We start from the raw sequence: 19,128 nt of genomic DNA on the forward strand, positions 1-19,128 counted from the left end.
TATACAAATTATTATTATTATTATTATTATTATTATTATTATTCTGCTTTGGTCAGGCCTCACCTGGAATACTATGTCCAGTTCTGGGCACTACAATTCAAAAAGGATGTTGAGAAGCGTGTGTCCAGAGGAGGGCGACCAAAATAGTGATGGGTCTGGAAACCATGCCTTATGGAGGCAAGGGAGCTGGGTGTGTTTAGCCTAGAGAAGAGAAGGTTAAGGGGTGATATGATACTCTTATTTAAATATTTGAAGGAGTATCACATTGAGGATAGAGCAAGCTTGTTTTCTGCTGCTCCAGAGAATAGGTCCTGGAACAATGGATTCAAACTACAGGAAAAGAGATTCCACCTAAACATTAGAAAGAACTTTCTGACAGAGCTGTTCCAAGAGCCTGGTGGAGTCTCCTCCTTAGGAGGTATTTAAACAGAGGCTGGATGGTCAACCAGCTTTGATTGTATATTGCTGCATGGCAGGGGTGGAATTTGATGGCTCGTGAGGTCTCCTCCAACTCTATGATTCTATGATTGTCCTCATGGGTTCTAGTATTCTATGGGAGGAAGAAAAAACATATCTATTTCCTCCATACCATGTACAATTTTTTAAACTTTCACAGTTCTCCTTTTTACTTTTTCCTAAATTGAAATAATACCAACATCATAGTTTTTCTGAGCCTAAAGTGATTAACCTTATGTTAATCAACATTCAAACTTGCTATGCAAAGTTATGTTTTGTGAATTGCTCAAATATAGTAAGTATACGTATATAACTGACATCTGTGGTAACCATCCTTTTTCTTTTTTCCTTTTTTTTTTTTTGTAGGTGACCCACTGCAGTGCAGCGCTTGGGTAGGCCAGTGTGCGTTGTACATTGTAATCATGATGTTTGAGAAAACCATCATTATTATAGTTCTTCTAATACCTCAGTGGAAAGAGGTATGAGCCTTTCAAAAATCTCATTAATATGCCAGATATTTCCAGTGTTTCAGTTTAACAAGATTAGGGCAGTGTGATGGCAAACAATAAAAATATTAATTGCTTATACTTTAATTGTTACCTTTAAAAACAAGGTAGTGGTTTATTATTAGGGTATGTTTAATCTTGTGTGCTAGACTTACTATATAACATTAAAAGTAGACATTTGCAGGTAATTGTTAAGGTTTGATGCTAGTTTTATTTTTGTTAATTGTTGTTCATTGTTTAGTAACTTGACTTCAACTGAAGGAACAGTTGATTCTGTTAGAACTACGAAAGGGGACATTTCTTTCCTCTTCACTGCTTCCCCCAAACTAACTCTACAGGGCTCAGAAATCCTCTAAAGATGGTTTTGAGAATGCATATTTTCCAGCGATGGAGAGAAGGCATCCTTGATGTATGGGTTAGACCCTGTGGCTCGCTCTAGGTCAGGCAGGAAGTAGACAAAACTTTAGAGGCGTGTCCACAGGATAGGACTAACCCCCAAAGCAAGTTTCAGTTTCGTTTCTGCCTCTGCTCTGGTCAGACGCTTTCAGATCAGCTCTGCTGCTTTTCCTCCTCTATTTCTTTCAACAACAAAAACAACAACAACAACTTTATTTCTCTCCTGTTCCTTTTGCCTCTGCCTCCTATCTGTCCCCTCTCCTGTCTCTTTGGACTGCCAGGGGACCAACAACGATGTCAGGGGCTGGGGATCAGGAGGACAGCCCAGGCATGTCCTGTGATTCCCTAAACTTGGCTAGGGAGCAACCCAGTCACTCTCTCAGCCCCTATGAAGACAAAGAGCCTGCTGCTAGGACTGCCAGGGACAGGTTGGAGGAGGGAGAACCCTCGTCTCCGAACCTACAGGGGCCCCACTGCACCCTCCAGCAAAAGGACTGGACCCAGGCCACATTGGAGGACTCAGAACAGGGTGTGAGTACTACCCCCACCCAACTGGCCCCCCAGCTGCAAGCATTGCCACCGGAGCTCTCCTCCATAATTGCTTCCCTCATCTCCTTCCAAGCTGCAGCTTTATCTGGCCAACAGCCCTGTCCTGCAGCCCTTCCCCTCTCTCTGGGGATGACTGGCACCATTTCAGACCACAGGAGACAGCCTTCCCTCCCTACCTCTCAGCCAGCTCCAGCCCAGTGCATCCCTGCCTCTGCCCAGAGAGCCCCAACCAGGACAAGGTCTTCCTCTTCCTCCTCTCCAGTTGCCCGCTCTTCCCTGGATTCCATCCCTCCCTCTGAAAGGGGAAAATTCACCCCCAGGGAAACTGCCCTCAAGCCTCACAAAAAGGGCGGGAAAAGTCTCCCGGGCTCCTCTGCAGCTGCTGCTAAGACAAAAACTAAGCGACCAGCGCCACCTACTGGCCAACAACACAAATCAAAAAAGCCCAAAGCCTCCATTATTCTGCATTCTTCTGATGATGTGGATGATGCAGAGGACCTTTCAAACAAATTATCTCACAGTGAAGAGGGCTTACTCACCCTTGACGAATTATCTGTTGATGATGATGATGGAGAAGATCCCACACCCTCCTCCAGCAGACTTTTCCCCCAAGAGGACTTTCAAATCCTGTTGAAAAAAGCAATAAAAACTCTTGAGTTGCCTATAAATGCCACCATCCCTCAAACTCAAGACACAGACCTTCCCCAGGGAAAGGGCGACTCCTTCCCACAACCTGGGCCCCCTTCTATCGAGGTCCCCTTTACTTCAGATTTTATGAAGGTTATTAGGGAAGAGTGGTCTAAGCCAGCCACAGCCAGACCAAATCCTCAATCATTCAAAAATTTTTATAACCTTCCCCAATCGGTCATGTCAAAGCTCCAAGTCCCCTTGGTTGATGCTCCCGTTGCAGCTTTGACCACGTCCGCGGTCTACTGCAAAGATGGAGACGATGCCCTAAAAAACCACGAAGACAAAAGAGCCGATTCGGCCTTAAGAAAATCATTTGATGCCTCCTCCACAGCCATCAGGGCTGCATCTACTGTCTCCATTCTCTCCAGGGCCGCTTTTACTTGGGCTAGAGACCTTATCCAAAAAATACCTAAGGGCAACATTAAATTACGCCAGGGCATCAATAAACTTCTCAAGGTGTTGGCTTTTTCTTCTGATGCTTCTCTTGACATCATGCAACTAAGTGCCAGGGCTCAAGCAGCATCTGTCCCAGTAAGGAGACAGATTTGGCTAAAAAATTGGACGGTTGATGCCAAGTCCAAACAAAACCTCACCATGGCCCCCTTCAGCGGACAAAAACTATTTGGAGACGCACTCGAACCCGTCCTCATAGAAACCAAGGACAAGAAAAAAGCCTTACCTTCACTACCCAAAAGAGATGAAAAGCGATCCTTTCGCCAGGGACAGGGTTCCTTTCGCTCATACAAAAACAATCAATCTTCCTTTCGTTCCAGAGACCCTAGGTCCAACAAAAATCAGTGGTCTGACCGAAAGCCATATGGCCGACAACAATACCACTCCCGAGGATTCGGAAGGCCTAACAACTCTTCCAACCAACAACAGGGGCCATCTATCTCCAAACAAAACCGTAATTCCCCCAGAGAATGACTGGCCGCCACACCTAGTGGGCGGCAGACTTCTACACTTCGCCCACATTTGGGAAGCCTCAACTGCAGACAAATGGGTTCTCACCACACTGAGACACGGTTATCTGATAGACTTTTACAACCTTCCTCACGACCACTTTGTTCCATCACCGATGTCTCAACGTCACAAAAAACACAAGTTGATGTTACAAGCCATAGATCACCTACTACAAATTGGAGCGATAGAACAAGTTCCATCTTCAGAAATATACAAAGGTTGCTACTCTATTTTGTTCATTGTGCCAAAAAAGGACGGGTCATGGAGGGCTGTACTGGACCTAAAATGGGTCAACAAATTTGTCAGAAAACGTCGTTTCCGTATGGAAACTCTAAAGACCATCCTAGAGGCCATCAGACCTCACGACTTTCTTTGTTCTCTAGATTTAACTCAAGCCTACCTTCATGTTCCTGTTCACCCTCTCCACCGCCGATTTCTGAGATTCTCCTACCACCACAACCATTACCAATACAAGGCCCTTCCATTTGGCCTCTCATCAGCTCCTCGGGTTTTTACAAAGATCATGATATCGCTGGTGGCCCATTGGAGATTACAGGGAATCCACGTCCATCCTTATTTGGACGACATCTTAATTCGCTCACCATCACTCCAACAAGGCCGTCAGGATGTCCATCTGGTCCTATCCTCATTGACAAGACATGGTTTTCTGGTCAATCGTGGAAAGAGCCACCTAGAGCCTTGCCAACATATTCTCCACCTCGGGGCGATCATCGATACCCTACACGGCAAGGTATACCTCTCACCAGAAAGAATAAACAAACTTCGTCAGACCATCAACCTCGTGTCCCGCTCTCACTCGACAAACCTTTTACTCCTGGCGAGATTACAAGGCTTAATGATATCAACGATAGACTGCACACCCTGGGCCCGATTTCACTCAAGGCCTCTTCAGTGGTTTCTCCTTCCTCACCAAAAACACATATCCTCAAAGGTCAACAAACGACTGATACTTCCTCACAGAGTCAGACGCTCCCTCCTTTGGTGGACTTCTCCCAATCTCAAAACAGGTCGGCCACTCTGGCCTCCTCAAGAACTACAACTGACGACAGATGCCAGTCTGCGGGGCTGGGGAGCCACACTCAACAACTCCTATACACAGGGAAGATGGTCCGTCCAAGAACAAAGCCACAACATAAATCTCCTAGAACTCAGAGCGGTGCGCCTGGCTCTTCTACAATTCTCATCCCTGGTCAAAGGACAACCAGTGTTGATTCAGACAGACAACATGTCAACAAAAGCCCACATAAATCGACAAGGAGGCACAAGATCAAAGTCTCTAATGAGCGAGACAGAGCTTCTTTTCAAGTGGTCACAAACAAATCTCCTCTCGATAAGATCAGAACACATCAAGGGGACTCTAAATCCGAGAGCCGACTGGCTCAGCAGACAGGACATAGACCAGTCAGAGTGGCAGCTACATCCCCAAGTCTTTCACATGGTGACACACAAGCTCAGAACGCCCCTGGTAGATCTCTTCGCATCGCCCATAAACAATCAACTGCCACGCTTCTTCTCTCGGTTCCTAACTCAAGGAGCGGAACAAATGGACGCTCTACATGCCCCATGGCCAGACGGGATTCTATATGCCTTCCCTCCAACGTCCATGATCAACAAGTGCCTAAAAAAGGCAAGAAAAGAAAGAGCGACAATAATTCTAATAGCCCCATACTGGCCAAGAAGACCATGGTTCTCAGAGATCCTGACAATGGCTCAAGAGTCTCTCAAGCTCCCGCTTCACCCAGACCTTCTATCCCAGGGTCAGTTTCACCATCCAGATCCAGCCTGGCTCAACCTTCACGCTTGGAGGTTGAACGCCAAAATATGATAAAACAAGGGCTCACGTCTAGGGTGATAGACACCATCATCAATGCTAGACGACCTTCCACCAGACGAATATACGAATATTCTTTCAGATCATTTGCCCGTTGGTGTAAGCTAAACAAACTTAACCCACTCAAGGCATCTGTGAGCTCTCTACTTTCTTACCTCCAAGAAGGACTTGATAAAGGTCTTAAGCCCAACACTCTCAAAAGACAGGTCTCTGCCATCACGTCTGCTTTTCCTCAAAAACACGCTAACAAACTGTCCAACAACTACTATGTCAGAAGGTTTCTTCGAGCAGCCACTGTCATCCGACCTCCCACAGTACACAGATACCCTAACTGGGACCTACACAAGGTACTTTCGGCTCTTACCAAAGCTCCGTTTGAACCACTAAAAGACATAGACTTAAAATTCCTTACCTGGAAGGTTCTATTCCTCACAGCCATCACCTCGGCCAAGAGAGTCTCAGAACTTGGCGCCCTGTCCATACGCAAAGAGCTCTGCGTGTTCAGAGAAGACTCTGTGTTGCTAAGACTAGATCCAACGTTTATAACCAAGATAAACTCTACATTCCACAGGTCCCAAGATATCATCCTACCTTCTTTTTGCCCTCAACCCAAAAAAGACTTGGAAAAGACCTGGCATACACTGGATGTTCGGAGGGCTCTCCGCACTTATATTAATAGAACTAAAAGGTTCCGTTTGACTGACAGCCTTTTTATCTCGTTCCACAAAAATTCCATGGGAAAAAAGGTGTCCGTTTCTACACTTTCTCGATGGATCAGGTCCTGCATATCCATGTGTTATACAGATTCTACAAGGCCTCTTCCTGGAACTGTTTTCGCTCATTCTACACGTAGTGCTTCAACCTCGGCGTCACTCTCCACTAATGCTTCTCTAGAAGAGATCTGCAGGGCAGCTACATGGTCCTCGACATCTACCTTTGTCCGACATTACCGCCTGGACTCCTTCCAGTCATCTGAGGCGGCTTTTGGAAGAAGGGTACTACAGGCTGTAGTACCTCATTAACTCAATCTCCTTCTACCCACCCTTATTTTTGGGGAGCTATGCCATATCCCATACATCAAGGATGCCTTCTCTCCATCGCTGGAAAAATAAACATTGGCTTACCTGGTGAGATGTTTGTTTTAAGCGATGGAGACGAAGGCATCCTCCCCTCCCTCTGATTGGTCTTGATCTCCTGGCACCCAGTTTTTGAGGTCAACCATTAGTGTTTTTTCTCGTCACATTGGACGTTTACAGTTTTTTGGTTACTGGGTCTTTTTCAGATGCCCTAAAATTTGGTTCTTAGTTGTTTGAGAGTTCTTAGAAACTTTCCTTCTCTAGGCTGTTACATTAACTGAAACTTGCTTTGGGGGTTAGTCCTATCCTGTGGACACGCCTCTAAAGTTTTGTCTACTTCCTGCCTGACCTAGAGCGAGCCACAGGGTCTAACCCATACATCAAGGATGCCTTCGTCTCCATCGCTTAAAACAAACATCTCACCAGGTAAGCCAATGTTTATATTTGCTGCAGGGGAGAGTGAAAAAGAAGGAGATCCCAAAAACTTCCTCCAGTTTCACGCATTCTTTAAACTGAGTTGCCACTGGCTGTCACATTGTCCCAAATAAGTATCAAATGTCAACATATGGATTTTCTTCTGTAGCCTCCCAAAATTGTAAGGAACAGCTATGCCTTTAATATTGTCATTGTACTGTTATGATGGAAGATGTATGAAATTGGCAAGAAATCCTTTTAGCTTTTAAAATACCTTTAGCACAGAACCCCTGACGTGATTCCATGTGTTCAGGTATACCTCAGCAATGTCTATTCATGCATAATTTCCAGATTGATAATGGTTGTGCTAATTTAGGATGAGAGGCAGAGGAGAGAGGTAAATGCATAGAAGGAAACACTCCATACTAAAAGATTTGTCAACATAAGGGTTGGTGGTAGATTCCAGATAGTGAGTAGGGTCTGATGACAGGCCTGAGGTTGTACAGAGCAAATAAACTTGAAAACTTAGTTGATAGGTGATACTAAATACCAAAACCAGAAGTGCTGTAAATCATTTGCATGTATTCTGCTTTCATATACTGTATATACTCATGTATAAGTCTAGACTTTTTTTGCCAAAAAATGGAGTCAAAAAACCTGGGTCACCTTATCCATCCAACATAAATACTGTACCTAAACTTTTATCAAAATAGGAACCTTCCCCTTCTCTGAGTAGAGTTGCAAAAAGCAAGAGTTTAGCCCAACTTAAAAGAAGCACCTGCCCTCTCTATACTACGGTGATGTTTCTGCCCTTTTTAAATGTTTGGGTGGGCAAATAGTGGCATGTTTTGGTAACATTTTTGTTTCCTTTATCCTTTAGATACTTTGTTGCATGCCTCTTAAGTTTGGGTCATATCAAAATCCATAATTTTGGCCACAAAACCTGCCCTTGACTAATACAGTCGGCCCGCCCCTTACGTTGCGGTTCTGTTTCAGACCCCTCCTCCTCACATAAGGGGAATTGAGCATATGCTCAAATCCCATTAAGAATATTGGGCACGTGCTCCTATGGTGTGCTGCAGTGCGTGCACCGCGGTTGCGTACCCCATTGTTTCTATCGGGACTTGCCTTCCACGTGAAGGCAAGCCCGCTTAAGGAGCAGGCCAGCTGTACATGAGGTCAATCTACAGTTGAGTAGTTCAGACACCTGGCTGAATGAAACTACATGTGAAAGGGATCTAGGAGTCCAAGTAGACCACAAGTTGAACATGAGTGAACAGTGTGATGCGGCAGCTAAAAAGGCCAATGCAATTTTAGGCTGCATCAATAAAAGTATAGTGTCTAGATCAAGAGAAGTAATAGTGCCACTGTATTCTGCTTTGGTCAGGCCCCACCTGGAATATTGTGTCCAGTTCTGGGTGCCACAATTCAGAAAGGACATTGAGAAACTGGAGTGTGTCCAAAGGAGGGCGACTAAAATGGTGAAGGGTCTGGAAACCATGTCCTATGAGGAACGACTTAGGGAGCTGGGGATGTTTAGCCTGGAGAAAAGAAGGTTAAGAGGTGATATGATAGCCCTGTTTAAATATTTGAAGGGATGTCATGTTGAGGAGGGAGCAAGCTTATTTTCTGCTGCTCCAGAGAGCAGAACCCGGAACAATGGATGCAAGCTACAGGAAAAGAGATTCCACCTCAACATTAGGAGGAACTTTCTGACAGTAAGGGCTGTTCAACAGTGGAACGCACTCCTTTGGAGGGTGATAGAGTCTCCTTCCTTGGAGGTCTTTAAACAGAGGCTGGATGGCCATCTGTCGGGGATGCTTTGATTGTGATTTCCTGCATGGCAGGGGGTTGGACTGGATGGCCCTAGTGGTCTCTTTCAACTCTACGATTCTATGATTCTATGATATACAGTAACTCATCTTTTTTTTCAGTATATTGAGCACAGCTTCTATGCAACTGACAGGAAAATAACAAGGCCAATACACTGCTAGTCTGCTTCCTCTGATGAAGTTTCAAGAGCAGAAATCTCTTGACAGTTGGGCCTGTACTGTTTTCAGCTTTGAACATCACCCATACTATATTAACACCTGCCCATTACTGATGACACAGGGCTATGTAATCATTTTGAGTTAAACTATAGTGTTTATCATTCAGGTCATTTTTAAAATCCCTAGCTGAGTAGAGTGTATACTTTATGTGTTTCTTAGCTTTGCATTTCCACTTACATAGCCCTATCATTATATTTGTATAAAACAATGTTCTGTCCCTACAACAATTTCCAATGCTACTAACTGTCTACCTGATATTGTGTATTGTGTAAATAGGAACAATGGAAGTCATAGTCATGCATACAATTCCATGATATTAATATGTTGCTGTTTTTCTTTTTCTAGGTAGCTTTATTGAACCCAATAGAGAATCCTCAGCTAGAGCTGGCAATTGTCATGCTGATCGTCCCCTTCTTTGTAAATGTTAGTATAAATGAGCATCTTTTTTATCCCCTGTGTTTTAAAATGATAATACTTGGGATTGGATCCAGACGTAGGTGTGTGTTATTGAGCTGGTGGAAGGGGCATTCTTAGTGGCACTGGTTCCCCATTCAACTATTCACCAGGCTTGATCTGCTTAGTTTCCAAGTTCAAGCAAGATCTCGTGCCTCCAGGTTCTTAATACTTGACAAATATTTGACGAGACAGATAACCAACTCGAGAAACTTCTTTCTAAGAAGCCTTTATACAGGCATCGTAAATTCAGAATTATGTCAGGCACAAATGTAATTTTTTTGGTGGGGACAATCCCTGGTAAATGCTCTGCTGCACCAACCTGGCACCATCTGGATGTGTTAGGACTACAATTCCCATTATTCCCAGAAGCATGGTTAATGGTCATGGGAAATGTTCTGCTACACCAACCTAGCGCCTTCTAGATGTGTTAGGACTACAACTCCCATTATTTCCAGTGCATGGTCAATGATCATTTTGGGAGCAAATGCACTGCACATTTCCTTTTGTGAACTTGAGAAATAACTGACTGAAATGAATTGCAGTTTAAAATATTTCTCCCTTAGTGGACCATATAACTTTGTATATTTATATGACTTTTTGATGCCCTATTGGGGCACTATGCTAGCAGAAAAAATCTTTACACTTTCTCAGTGGTTGCATATGTGCAACCTAGTGCAGCCAGTCACTGCAAGCCCATCCCCAGTGATCTCTCTCACTTTGGACTTTGGAGGTGTACATGGAATCAGCTGTTGCACAATGGATGAGTTCTAGGCCATGAAGCTCGCAGTCAGTTGTGCAATTGTAAGGGCCAGCATTATTGCACTCGTGTGTGTGTGTGCGCACGTGCACACGCACACACGCATGTTTATATATACTAATGATATTTAGGATCTTGTCCTAAATTATAAGTCATTAAATCTTACTTGTGTCCTATAGTATGAGTGATCTGTAGAACTTAACATTGGCTTCTCCTTTGTTGCAGGCATTAATGTTCTGGGTAGTTGATAACTTTCTTATGAAGAAAGGGAAAACAAAAGCTAAACTTGAAGAGAAAGAGCTAGGGCAGGATTCAAGGAATGGAAGCAAAGTACGATACAGAAGAGCAGCATCACATGAGGAATCTGAATCAGAGGCAAGTTTTGTATTTACAGTTTATTTAGTTCACTCCACTGCTTACTGCTGTGTATTTTTTTTTTTTTTTTGCATTTTTGGTCTGCAGCATTAATATTTTCCTGAGTTGTTCCTGTTAAGCATGGTGATTCAGTTGGATCCCCTACTTTAGCTAAATCAACTGAATTGGCCCAATGTACAGTATTACCTCAGAGGGCTCTACTCCTGTGATTCCCTACCTTCTAGCCTGCTATGACCCCCCCCCCCCAAATACTCCACCTTTCCTAGAAGATGGGGAGCAAATTTGCCATCTTTTTGCTGTCTACTGGGATGTTTTGGGCCCAGGAAAAGCTTTTTTAATCAAGAAGCTAACTTGCAACAGTTAATTTCCTATTTAAATGAAGGCCTCTACAAGGCCTGAAACAGCTTAGGGGGGGGTCAACAATGGTGTATAGGTGTTTTCTAGGTGTGTTTTTAAAAATTTCTGCCAGTATGGAGGGCTATGGTGTCCTTCCAGGCTACATGTAGTCCACAGATGACCATTTTCCCCCACACATCTTAAGATCTTCAGAGTTATCTAGTGGAATAAAATTAAGCACTGTCTGTTTTGTCAATTGTGATTTAATGCTGAGAGATGGAAATCCAAATAAAAGTATCAGCATTTATTCATAGTTAAGTACTGAGCTAGTAAGTGCAGAAGTTAGCAGGGATATGGCTGCATTTAGTAAAAGTGAGAGGTTGCAGAACTTAAATGCTGTGTCTTTGGAAATGTTAAGAAACCATAGACAGTTCCCACAAATAATCTATGTACCTTCTAGGCAGTCAAAGATAGTAACTATTCTGAAGTATTTCATGCCATAATATAATGACATTCATTCAGATCATAGTATGTACTGCTTCAAGATATACTGGTGAAAGAAAATATTATATTAATAGTTTAAATGGTTATATATTATTTCTTTAGCTATCAAGTTCCTTTTTAAAAGAAGTATGAGCTTGAAGATACTTCTGGTAGAGAGAAGGAAAAAGTTTTATCTAATCATATATCACTTTGTTTGTAGATCCTGATTTCAGCAGATGATGAAATGGAAGAATCAGATGTTGAAGAGGATCTCCGTAGATTAACTAATTTAAAGTCTGTTAAAAAAAAGAAGCATCGTTTTGGTTTGCCTGTATGACACAGATTCTGTGGCCTGTACATTTGCAGGTTTATGACAAAACTGGCCAGGGTCAGTGGTTTTTTACTTGGGAACACTATGCCTGTTGCCTGGAAATTGTGACTCGAATGGAATGCAGGCAGTTGGAAAAGCTACCTGTTCAATTGCACTATCATAACACTGACCAAATATGCAAGAGTATCCTCTTATCATGTGTGCAAAAATTGTTGTCACCAAGGAGATTTGATGTGATCCTTCAGAAGATAGGCCATAGGATATCATCATTGCAACAATGGTTCCTGAATGATATTCTGACAGAGACATCAGGATTAACAGAATTTGAATCAGTATGTTTTGTTACTAAAATTGACTTTTGCAGCATATTCCTACAGCAGAATAGTTTTATGGTTACAAATTGTAACTTAACATTCTTATGTCAGTTTACTACTTAAGGGTACCTATGGGACTAATAGGATGAACAAAGTTTTTTTTCCTTCCAAATTCCTGTTACCTGATTGAACTTTTGTATTTAAGTTATATTTTCATACTGGGATATTTATGGATTCTCTTTGTGAAAGATTATGCTTTTACTTTTTGCAAGTGGCAGAAAGGTCAAACTTCAACAAAGTTATTGTCATGGTCTCTGTTTCATATAGGAGGGTTACATGGTTGCAAAGGGAAATGATGGGCAAGTACTGGTAGTTCCTACAGCGCCTCACATTAAAGTGTTGCCCAAACCTGAATCATAGTGTGCTTGAATGGCAACAGTACTTGGTGGGTTTCACCACTGCTCACCTCTGTAATTTGGGTACTACTCTGTGTATGTGCAGTCCTGTGCACTTTAATATAAAAAAACAAACATTTACAATGATTTCTTCTGTACATCAGTTGGACACTGAAGAGACATTTAATAATGTTGGCTTCTTAAGTACTTGCAAGTACTCATCTGATACTGCTTCTCAACTAGTTCAAAACTGAATCAATGTTCTTTTTAAAACAATATTTTCTTCAAAAGATTATAGCCTCATGGGAATCAATAGCTCTCAACGCTATTGTAAGAGGTCCTCTGAAGAGCATTTTTGCTAATCCTCTTTATTACTCAGTTGGCTACTCTAAAGTTGAGTTATCATCACTTAGCAGTTTTCCCAAAAGTGCGGGGGGAAACCTGTCTGTCTCATTTAAGCTGGAACAGAATATAGCATGACAAATATATGCATCCATTAGTTTTAAGGAACATACTCCTTTCTGTCTGCAGTCCTGTGGTTACTGAAAAATTCTCACAATGGAATACTTTTCTATGTAATTTCAGCTACTCCATTCTCCATGTTTTTTGCATCTTCTGATTGTTACAAAATAGCAAAAGTAATTTCAGAAAAAATGCAAATTTACAGTGTCTGGATATCACACTGTATTTCAAGCCTTAAAATACATTAACTGGCAAGAGCTCAAAACTTTTCAGATATATTTTTTTACAGTTTTTATATGTGTAGTCTGCCTTAAACGTGGTTAGCTACACAGGTTGCTGGTTTTATGGGGGAAGCAGGGGGGATGATTAGGCCTTAGAAGACAAAGTCCATGGCACCATTGCTACTTTTATGGCTATTTGAATAGCAGTAGTTGTGTGGTAAGCATTGTCCACCTCACTCACTCTGCTGCCCTTAAGAGCAGGGCCAGCCTTGCCATTAGGCAGAGTGGGGCAGGGTGTGGATGGGAGGCAGCAACAAGTTGTTGGATGAAAGCGCTGAGTCACTTCCCTGTATCCCTTGAGACAGTCTGCTGCCTGCAAGTATGGTGGAGAACACAGTCCCATTTCTAGTGTTGGGGGGAAAAAGACTAACTACCAGTCTGGTAATATTTTAAACATGGAGTAGGAGAGTGTGCCACCTTGTTCTTTTCCTTGGATGGTAGATGTTTTGGGTCAGCCCTACATAAGGGTCATGTTACTGGACCATTCATTTTTGGAGTTACATAGTGGTCAGGGCTATCTTGCACTGCATCATACTTGCAATACATTGTTACTTGTGGGTGTTCAGGTTAAAAAGAAAGGGAAACAAACATTTAACTAAATAGAAAACTAAGCGGGGAGGACTCTATTATGAAGTAGAGGAATGCCCTTGATCAGTGTTGACTTCTAACTTTTTATATTAACATACATTTCTAAAGCTCTCGATTACTGTTCTTTTGAGCATTGTACCCTAAATCAGTTTTTGTCATATCTGTGTGATATTTCTTGGGTGCACGTGATAAATACATTTTTATCAATTCAAGCAGATACTAACAGACATCAGTTTAGTGATATAGTGATACTAAGAATTAGAAAACTGACTTGTTTTTGAGGTAATGAAACAAGTAGAGATAAACACCGGCTGTGTACCATTTATTTTTCATGCTAATAACATCCAACTAAATTGAAAAGCTTCACTTTATTTGTTTTCTCCTGTGGCTTCTGTTCAGTAAATTGTCTATTGAAACAGTGTTGGGTTGGGGAGTTCTTAACAAACCCAAAGCCTTAATTGTATTTGAGTAGTCTAATGTTAAGCAGACCTCAGATATTTATCATTTTCATTCAGTAGCATTAGGCAAAACAGAACAGCTTAACTCAAAGATGTAAAAAAGGAGATTCTGTACTGCTGATTTTTCCTTATTTTTTCTGTATTTCAAGAGTGTGTTTCACATGCATTTGACATCATGACAGAAGGAAGCACTATGGACCAAAGGTATAATTTAAAATGTCAAATGTAAATAAATGTGCATTGACTGTGCTTAGGAACATTAGGCATTATGTTAATGAATGACATGTCCTGTTTCTAGCAGAGCAGTCAGCCTCTATGGCAGTGTGGATAACCTCCTGGGTCCACATTTGCCCCATCCAGGACCTCAGAGGGCCATTCCTCCCTTCCATATACACCCCAAAACAGCCAGTTGTGCCCCCACTAGGAAATATGCTAGGGCATCTCACTCTTTTCCCTCCTGCAATAACAACAACAAAAAGACCCACCCAAGATTGAACAGTCACTTCTGGTTTTGAAAAAGGGCCCCATCAGCCTAAACAGATCAAGGAGGGGGAATGAGCCCAAGTGTCTATGTAGTATCAAGCGCAGATGAACAGTTATTTTTATCCCCCTCCAATGTGGGGGTTTGGGCAGGCAGAGACCACTGTGGAGCACTTTGCTCATCCCTACAGTTGTATGAGGTACGTTTCACTCAGCCCTACTCAGCTGTCAGGCAGGGCATGACATTGATAGCTTTCTCTTAAGTCCCCATCCCCATGTATTTTAAAATATACTATTTCTGTGGAGCTATCCATGTAACTATCAGTAACTGATAGGCATTGGTAGATTCATTCTAAAATTGTCTGAATTCTTTGAAAAAAACACTATTAAGTTGCCACACATTGTGGTATTGAATTCATAGGCACTGCACAGTGAACAAAATCAAGTGTTATGTGAGCAGGCTTCTATTCATGTAACAATTTATATTCCGCTCTCCATACTGCCTTTCTCATGTTCCCCCAAACTGCCTCCCTCAGAGGAGATTTGAGGGACCGCAAGAGGGAGCAAGAGTTCAGTCTGCCATAAATGTCAGTTCCACTAGTGGAAGGCTATAACTCTGTGGAGAAACTGAAGGATAAGTTTAAATTTTGCTCTGAGTTCTTCTGTCAAGTATTAAATTTGTTCTATTACACTTTGTTCCTCTCCACCACCACTCCCACACCCCAAAAACCTGCAGAAGTACATATTAGTTTAATTTGAACAAATGGCTTATTTTTTAAAGTTATAAACAAACACATATACACAGACCAGATACTAGTGCTTTATTTTGTCTTGCATTCAAATGGGTTTGACTGTATTGGTTTATTCTTCAGTGAGTTGTGAAAGTCTGGAGATGACAGACAAAGGCCTGATACAGACAGGCCAAAATAAAGCTGCTTTGAGTCACTTTGGAGGTATGCTGTTTAAATGATACATGCATCCTAAGAGTTCAGAAGCCACACCAAAGCCATGCTCCAGTCCTAAGGACTGGAGTGCAGCTTTGCTGCAGCTTCCAGACTCTTAGGACGCATGCATCATTGAAACACCATACCTCCAAAGTGACCTGAAGCAGCTTTATTTTGGCCTGTCTGTATAGGGCCAAAGCAAGCAAGATGTAAATTGTTCTTCAGTAGTTGTGCTCACTTTATCGGCCAATGTGCTCTTTTATTTGTTAAAGTTGCCGATAGGATTACTGTGACTTATTCAATTCATTTTATACTTATAAATGAATGGCACACTACTAAAATTGAAGAACAACTAGTAGCTTCTTGCAAAGCTGATAAGAAACAGCAATGAAACAGGTTGGGTTTGCATCACTGGCTATTCATGACATCAGGAGTCCAACATAATTATTTTGGAAATCCTATCATTATCCTGTAAGTCTTCATTGTTTTTTTATTTGTTATTTTAATATATTACTGTCTCCCTGATTTCGATAAAATAATGTATATTAATAATGCTGACAAAACATGTTAAAAGCTTCTTTTCAGGGAAAAGACCTTATACTCGTTGAATTATGAACCCAACTCAAGCAATGCAAAGTGTTCTGTAGGCATTCCCTCATAACTGTGTTCCAGATGTGCTTTTCTGTAAAGGAAGTGAGGGAGGGGAAAGAGTGGTGATCAACTTCAAAAATTCCTTGTTTGACATCTGAACATCAGTGCCCCATGTGCATAGCTAATTGCACCTCTGCAGCTGTTATACAAAAGGAGTGGTAGCCACTTAGAAATCTGACTGCATCAAATCATAGGAGACTTGCACTGCACCCAAACGTCTAAAATTTGAAGTTAAATGAGGGAAATTCACTATTTATTTTCAAGTAAAACTGCAGTATCTTTTTTTTAAGGGAGACTTTTTCGTTTGGACCCAGATTTGTCCTCTATGAATGGGAGGATTCTTGTAGAGGGAAACTGGGATCCAGCAGTGGTTCCCCACTGGAGAAAGCATGGAAACGTGATCACCAGTTCCCTCTTTCTCCAGTGTCACCTTCCACACCTCCAGAAGATCATCCTCTCCTCCAGAGCAGACTCCTAAGGGGCATAAGTCTTCAGAATGAAGAAGGAATTGCTGAACATCAATCACCACCTCAAACCTTTATTCCATTGTGAGTAAAACTCCATGGAGCACAAATCTGGATCTATCCCTTTGTATTCAGGGTTTTATATGCTTTGAGGATGGGTGGGTTTCGAAATGAAGATGTAAGTTAGCCTGTGAGGTTAAAAATGTGAACCATTATGCTCTTTAGATCATGTTTAATGAATGGTATTTCAGTAAAAAGGAAGGGATATGTGTTGTACCTAAATAATGGTTTACAATAAAGTTTTGGAAATGTTCATTAAACACTTCTTGTCTTCAGCTAATGACCTGGGTACTTTTGGAATACTTTTAATTTGTAATAGACAGTTAAAATAGCTGTAGCTTTGGAAATTCAGGGAAAAGCAGCTTAACAGCCTTATGTCTAGTAGTCATGTACCATTTGCTGAATCTTTGGAGCCCTGGAAATTCCCAAAAACTGCTCCCTTTGCCTGACTACTTCCCCGGAGCAGAAAAGGGGTAAAGGTGTGTAGTCCATTTCAGCTGTATCTCTGTCTGATCTGTTGCAGCAGTGCACCAGGGCCTTCCAATGCAAGTATAACCCTTGGTTATGCCGCCATATATCACCATCAGGGTGCCAGTGTTTTTTGGGGGAGGGCTTATGAATCTAATGCACAGTTGGCCCTCTATTTTCATGGGGGATTCATTCCAGCCCCCCCAAAAAAGGAGGCTCGCACATATCCAAGACCCATAGACTTGAATGGGGTGCACACTGCGGGGGGGGGGTGCCCCACTGGAAATAAGGGAGGTTGCCCCTCCGTAAGTATTCAAGGTTGCGGATCTGAGATCTGCAAGTTAGGAGGGGTGACTATTTGCATAAGGGAGGAATATGAAAGGCTGACAGTGAACAAAACCCCACCTCTGGTGGCTGTTTTCACAAGTCATTTGGCATATACAATGGGAATTGGGTTCTGGAGAAGTAATTTGCCTAAGAATGGCCATATTGGGCCAGACCATGAAATCCAAAATGTTGTTAACAGTGCCAATCAGTTGTCCACAAATAGCCTGCCAGGAGGGCAGAAAGGGCAGCTGCATCCTCCATCACCCATTTGTCAACGACTGACACACAAAAGGTCTTTGTTGTTAATTACAGTCACAACACTTGCAACTTATGATAACCCTATGAATGAGAGAGCTTCAGGACAGCCTGTTGACAACCCTGTTGAGATCTTGCATACACTGGGCCATGGCTTCCTTGATGGAATCAAATAGGGTTGCCATTAGTCAGGGCCTCCAAACCGGGACAAATGTAGGACAAAATTTTTAAATGTAGGACCTATTTTTTGGGGGGGGGTTCCTACATTTGAAAAAGAGCCTCACTGAGGAGAGGATTCCTTCTCCGCTTGGGCTCCGTTCACGGAGCCCAAGCGGAGAAGGAATCCGCCCCCAGGGAGGCATTCTTTTCCCCTTGGTCTCCGTTTTTGCCAACGGAGCCCAAGGGGAAAAGAATCCCTCCGCTCAGCGAGGATTCCTTCTCCGCTTGGGCTCCGTTCACGGAGCCCAAGCGGAGAAGGAATCCGCTCCCTTTCCCGGCCTCTGTGGAGGCTTGGCCTTCACAGAGGCCTGGAAAGAGGGAAGAGAGCCAGGCCACCTCCCTCGGCGGCGGAGGCCAAGCAGGGAAGGGGCCTCGCTCATGCAAAGCTCCTTTCCCTGCCTGGCGTCCGTTGCAGGGGGGGTGTCCTGGGGGCGGGGCCAAACCGGGGCGGGACCGTGCGGACCCGCCCCAAACTGGGAAAGTCCCGCCCCCAGCCGGGATATGGCATCCCTAGAATCAAACCACCTGTACTGGGGTTTTCCTTTTTCCACTGCCGTCCTCTGTGCTTACCAAGCATTATAGTATTTTCTAGTGAGTCATGTTAACTTGTCATAAACATTTCTCTACCATTACCCAAGATCCTTTTTATTGGTCAGTCACTACCAGATTAGTCCCCATCAGTGCATTAGAGAGTGGTTTGAGCATTGGGACTATGACTCTGGAGACCAGGATTCAAATCCCTGCATGGCCCTGAAACCCACTGGGTGACCTTGGGCATGTGACATGCTTTCAGATTTGGGGAAAGCAATGGCAAACACAAACCCCTGCTGAACAAAGCTTGCCAAGACAACCCCATGATAGGTTCACCTTAGGGTCACCATACATTGGAAATGACTTGAAGATACACAACAACAACAATATATACATTATTGTAACTTTCCTGTGTTCAGCCTCCTTTGCCAATTTCTTGTCCATTTCCAGTTTGATGAGATCCTTTTGAAGTGTTTTAGACTTCCCACCACTCTAAATAATTCAATGTCATTGGTAAATTCTGTCACATACTACTCAACC

General features: G+C 42.7%; 1 protein-coding gene across 1 annotated transcript in view; it reads left to right on the forward strand.

The window, feature by feature from the left end:
• The window catches only part of STIMATE (STIM activating enhancer), a 50,425-nt gene extending 38,006 nt beyond the window's left edge, over positions 1-12,419 (forward strand). The window contains exons 5-8 of the mRNA XM_089524032.1: positions 823-935; positions 9,299-9,376; positions 10,392-10,541; positions 11,581-12,419. Of these exons, the coding sequence (XP_089380158.1) occupies positions 823-935; positions 9,299-9,376; positions 10,392-10,541; positions 11,581-11,697 (458 nt within the window). The 3' untranslated portion in view covers positions 11,698-12,419. The remainder of the gene's footprint in view (positions 1-822; positions 936-9,298; positions 9,377-10,391; positions 10,542-11,580) is intronic.
• The last annotated feature ends 6,709 nt before the right edge of the window (positions 12,420-19,128 follow it).

Source organism: Sceloporus occidentalis, unplaced genomic scaffold, assembly GCF_023333645.1.
Source record: "Sceloporus occidentalis isolate IW3139 unplaced genomic scaffold, rSceOcc1.0.p SCAF_1, whole genome shotgun sequence".
Taxonomy (NCBI): domain Eukaryota; kingdom Metazoa; phylum Chordata; class Lepidosauria; order Squamata; family Phrynosomatidae; genus Sceloporus; species Sceloporus occidentalis.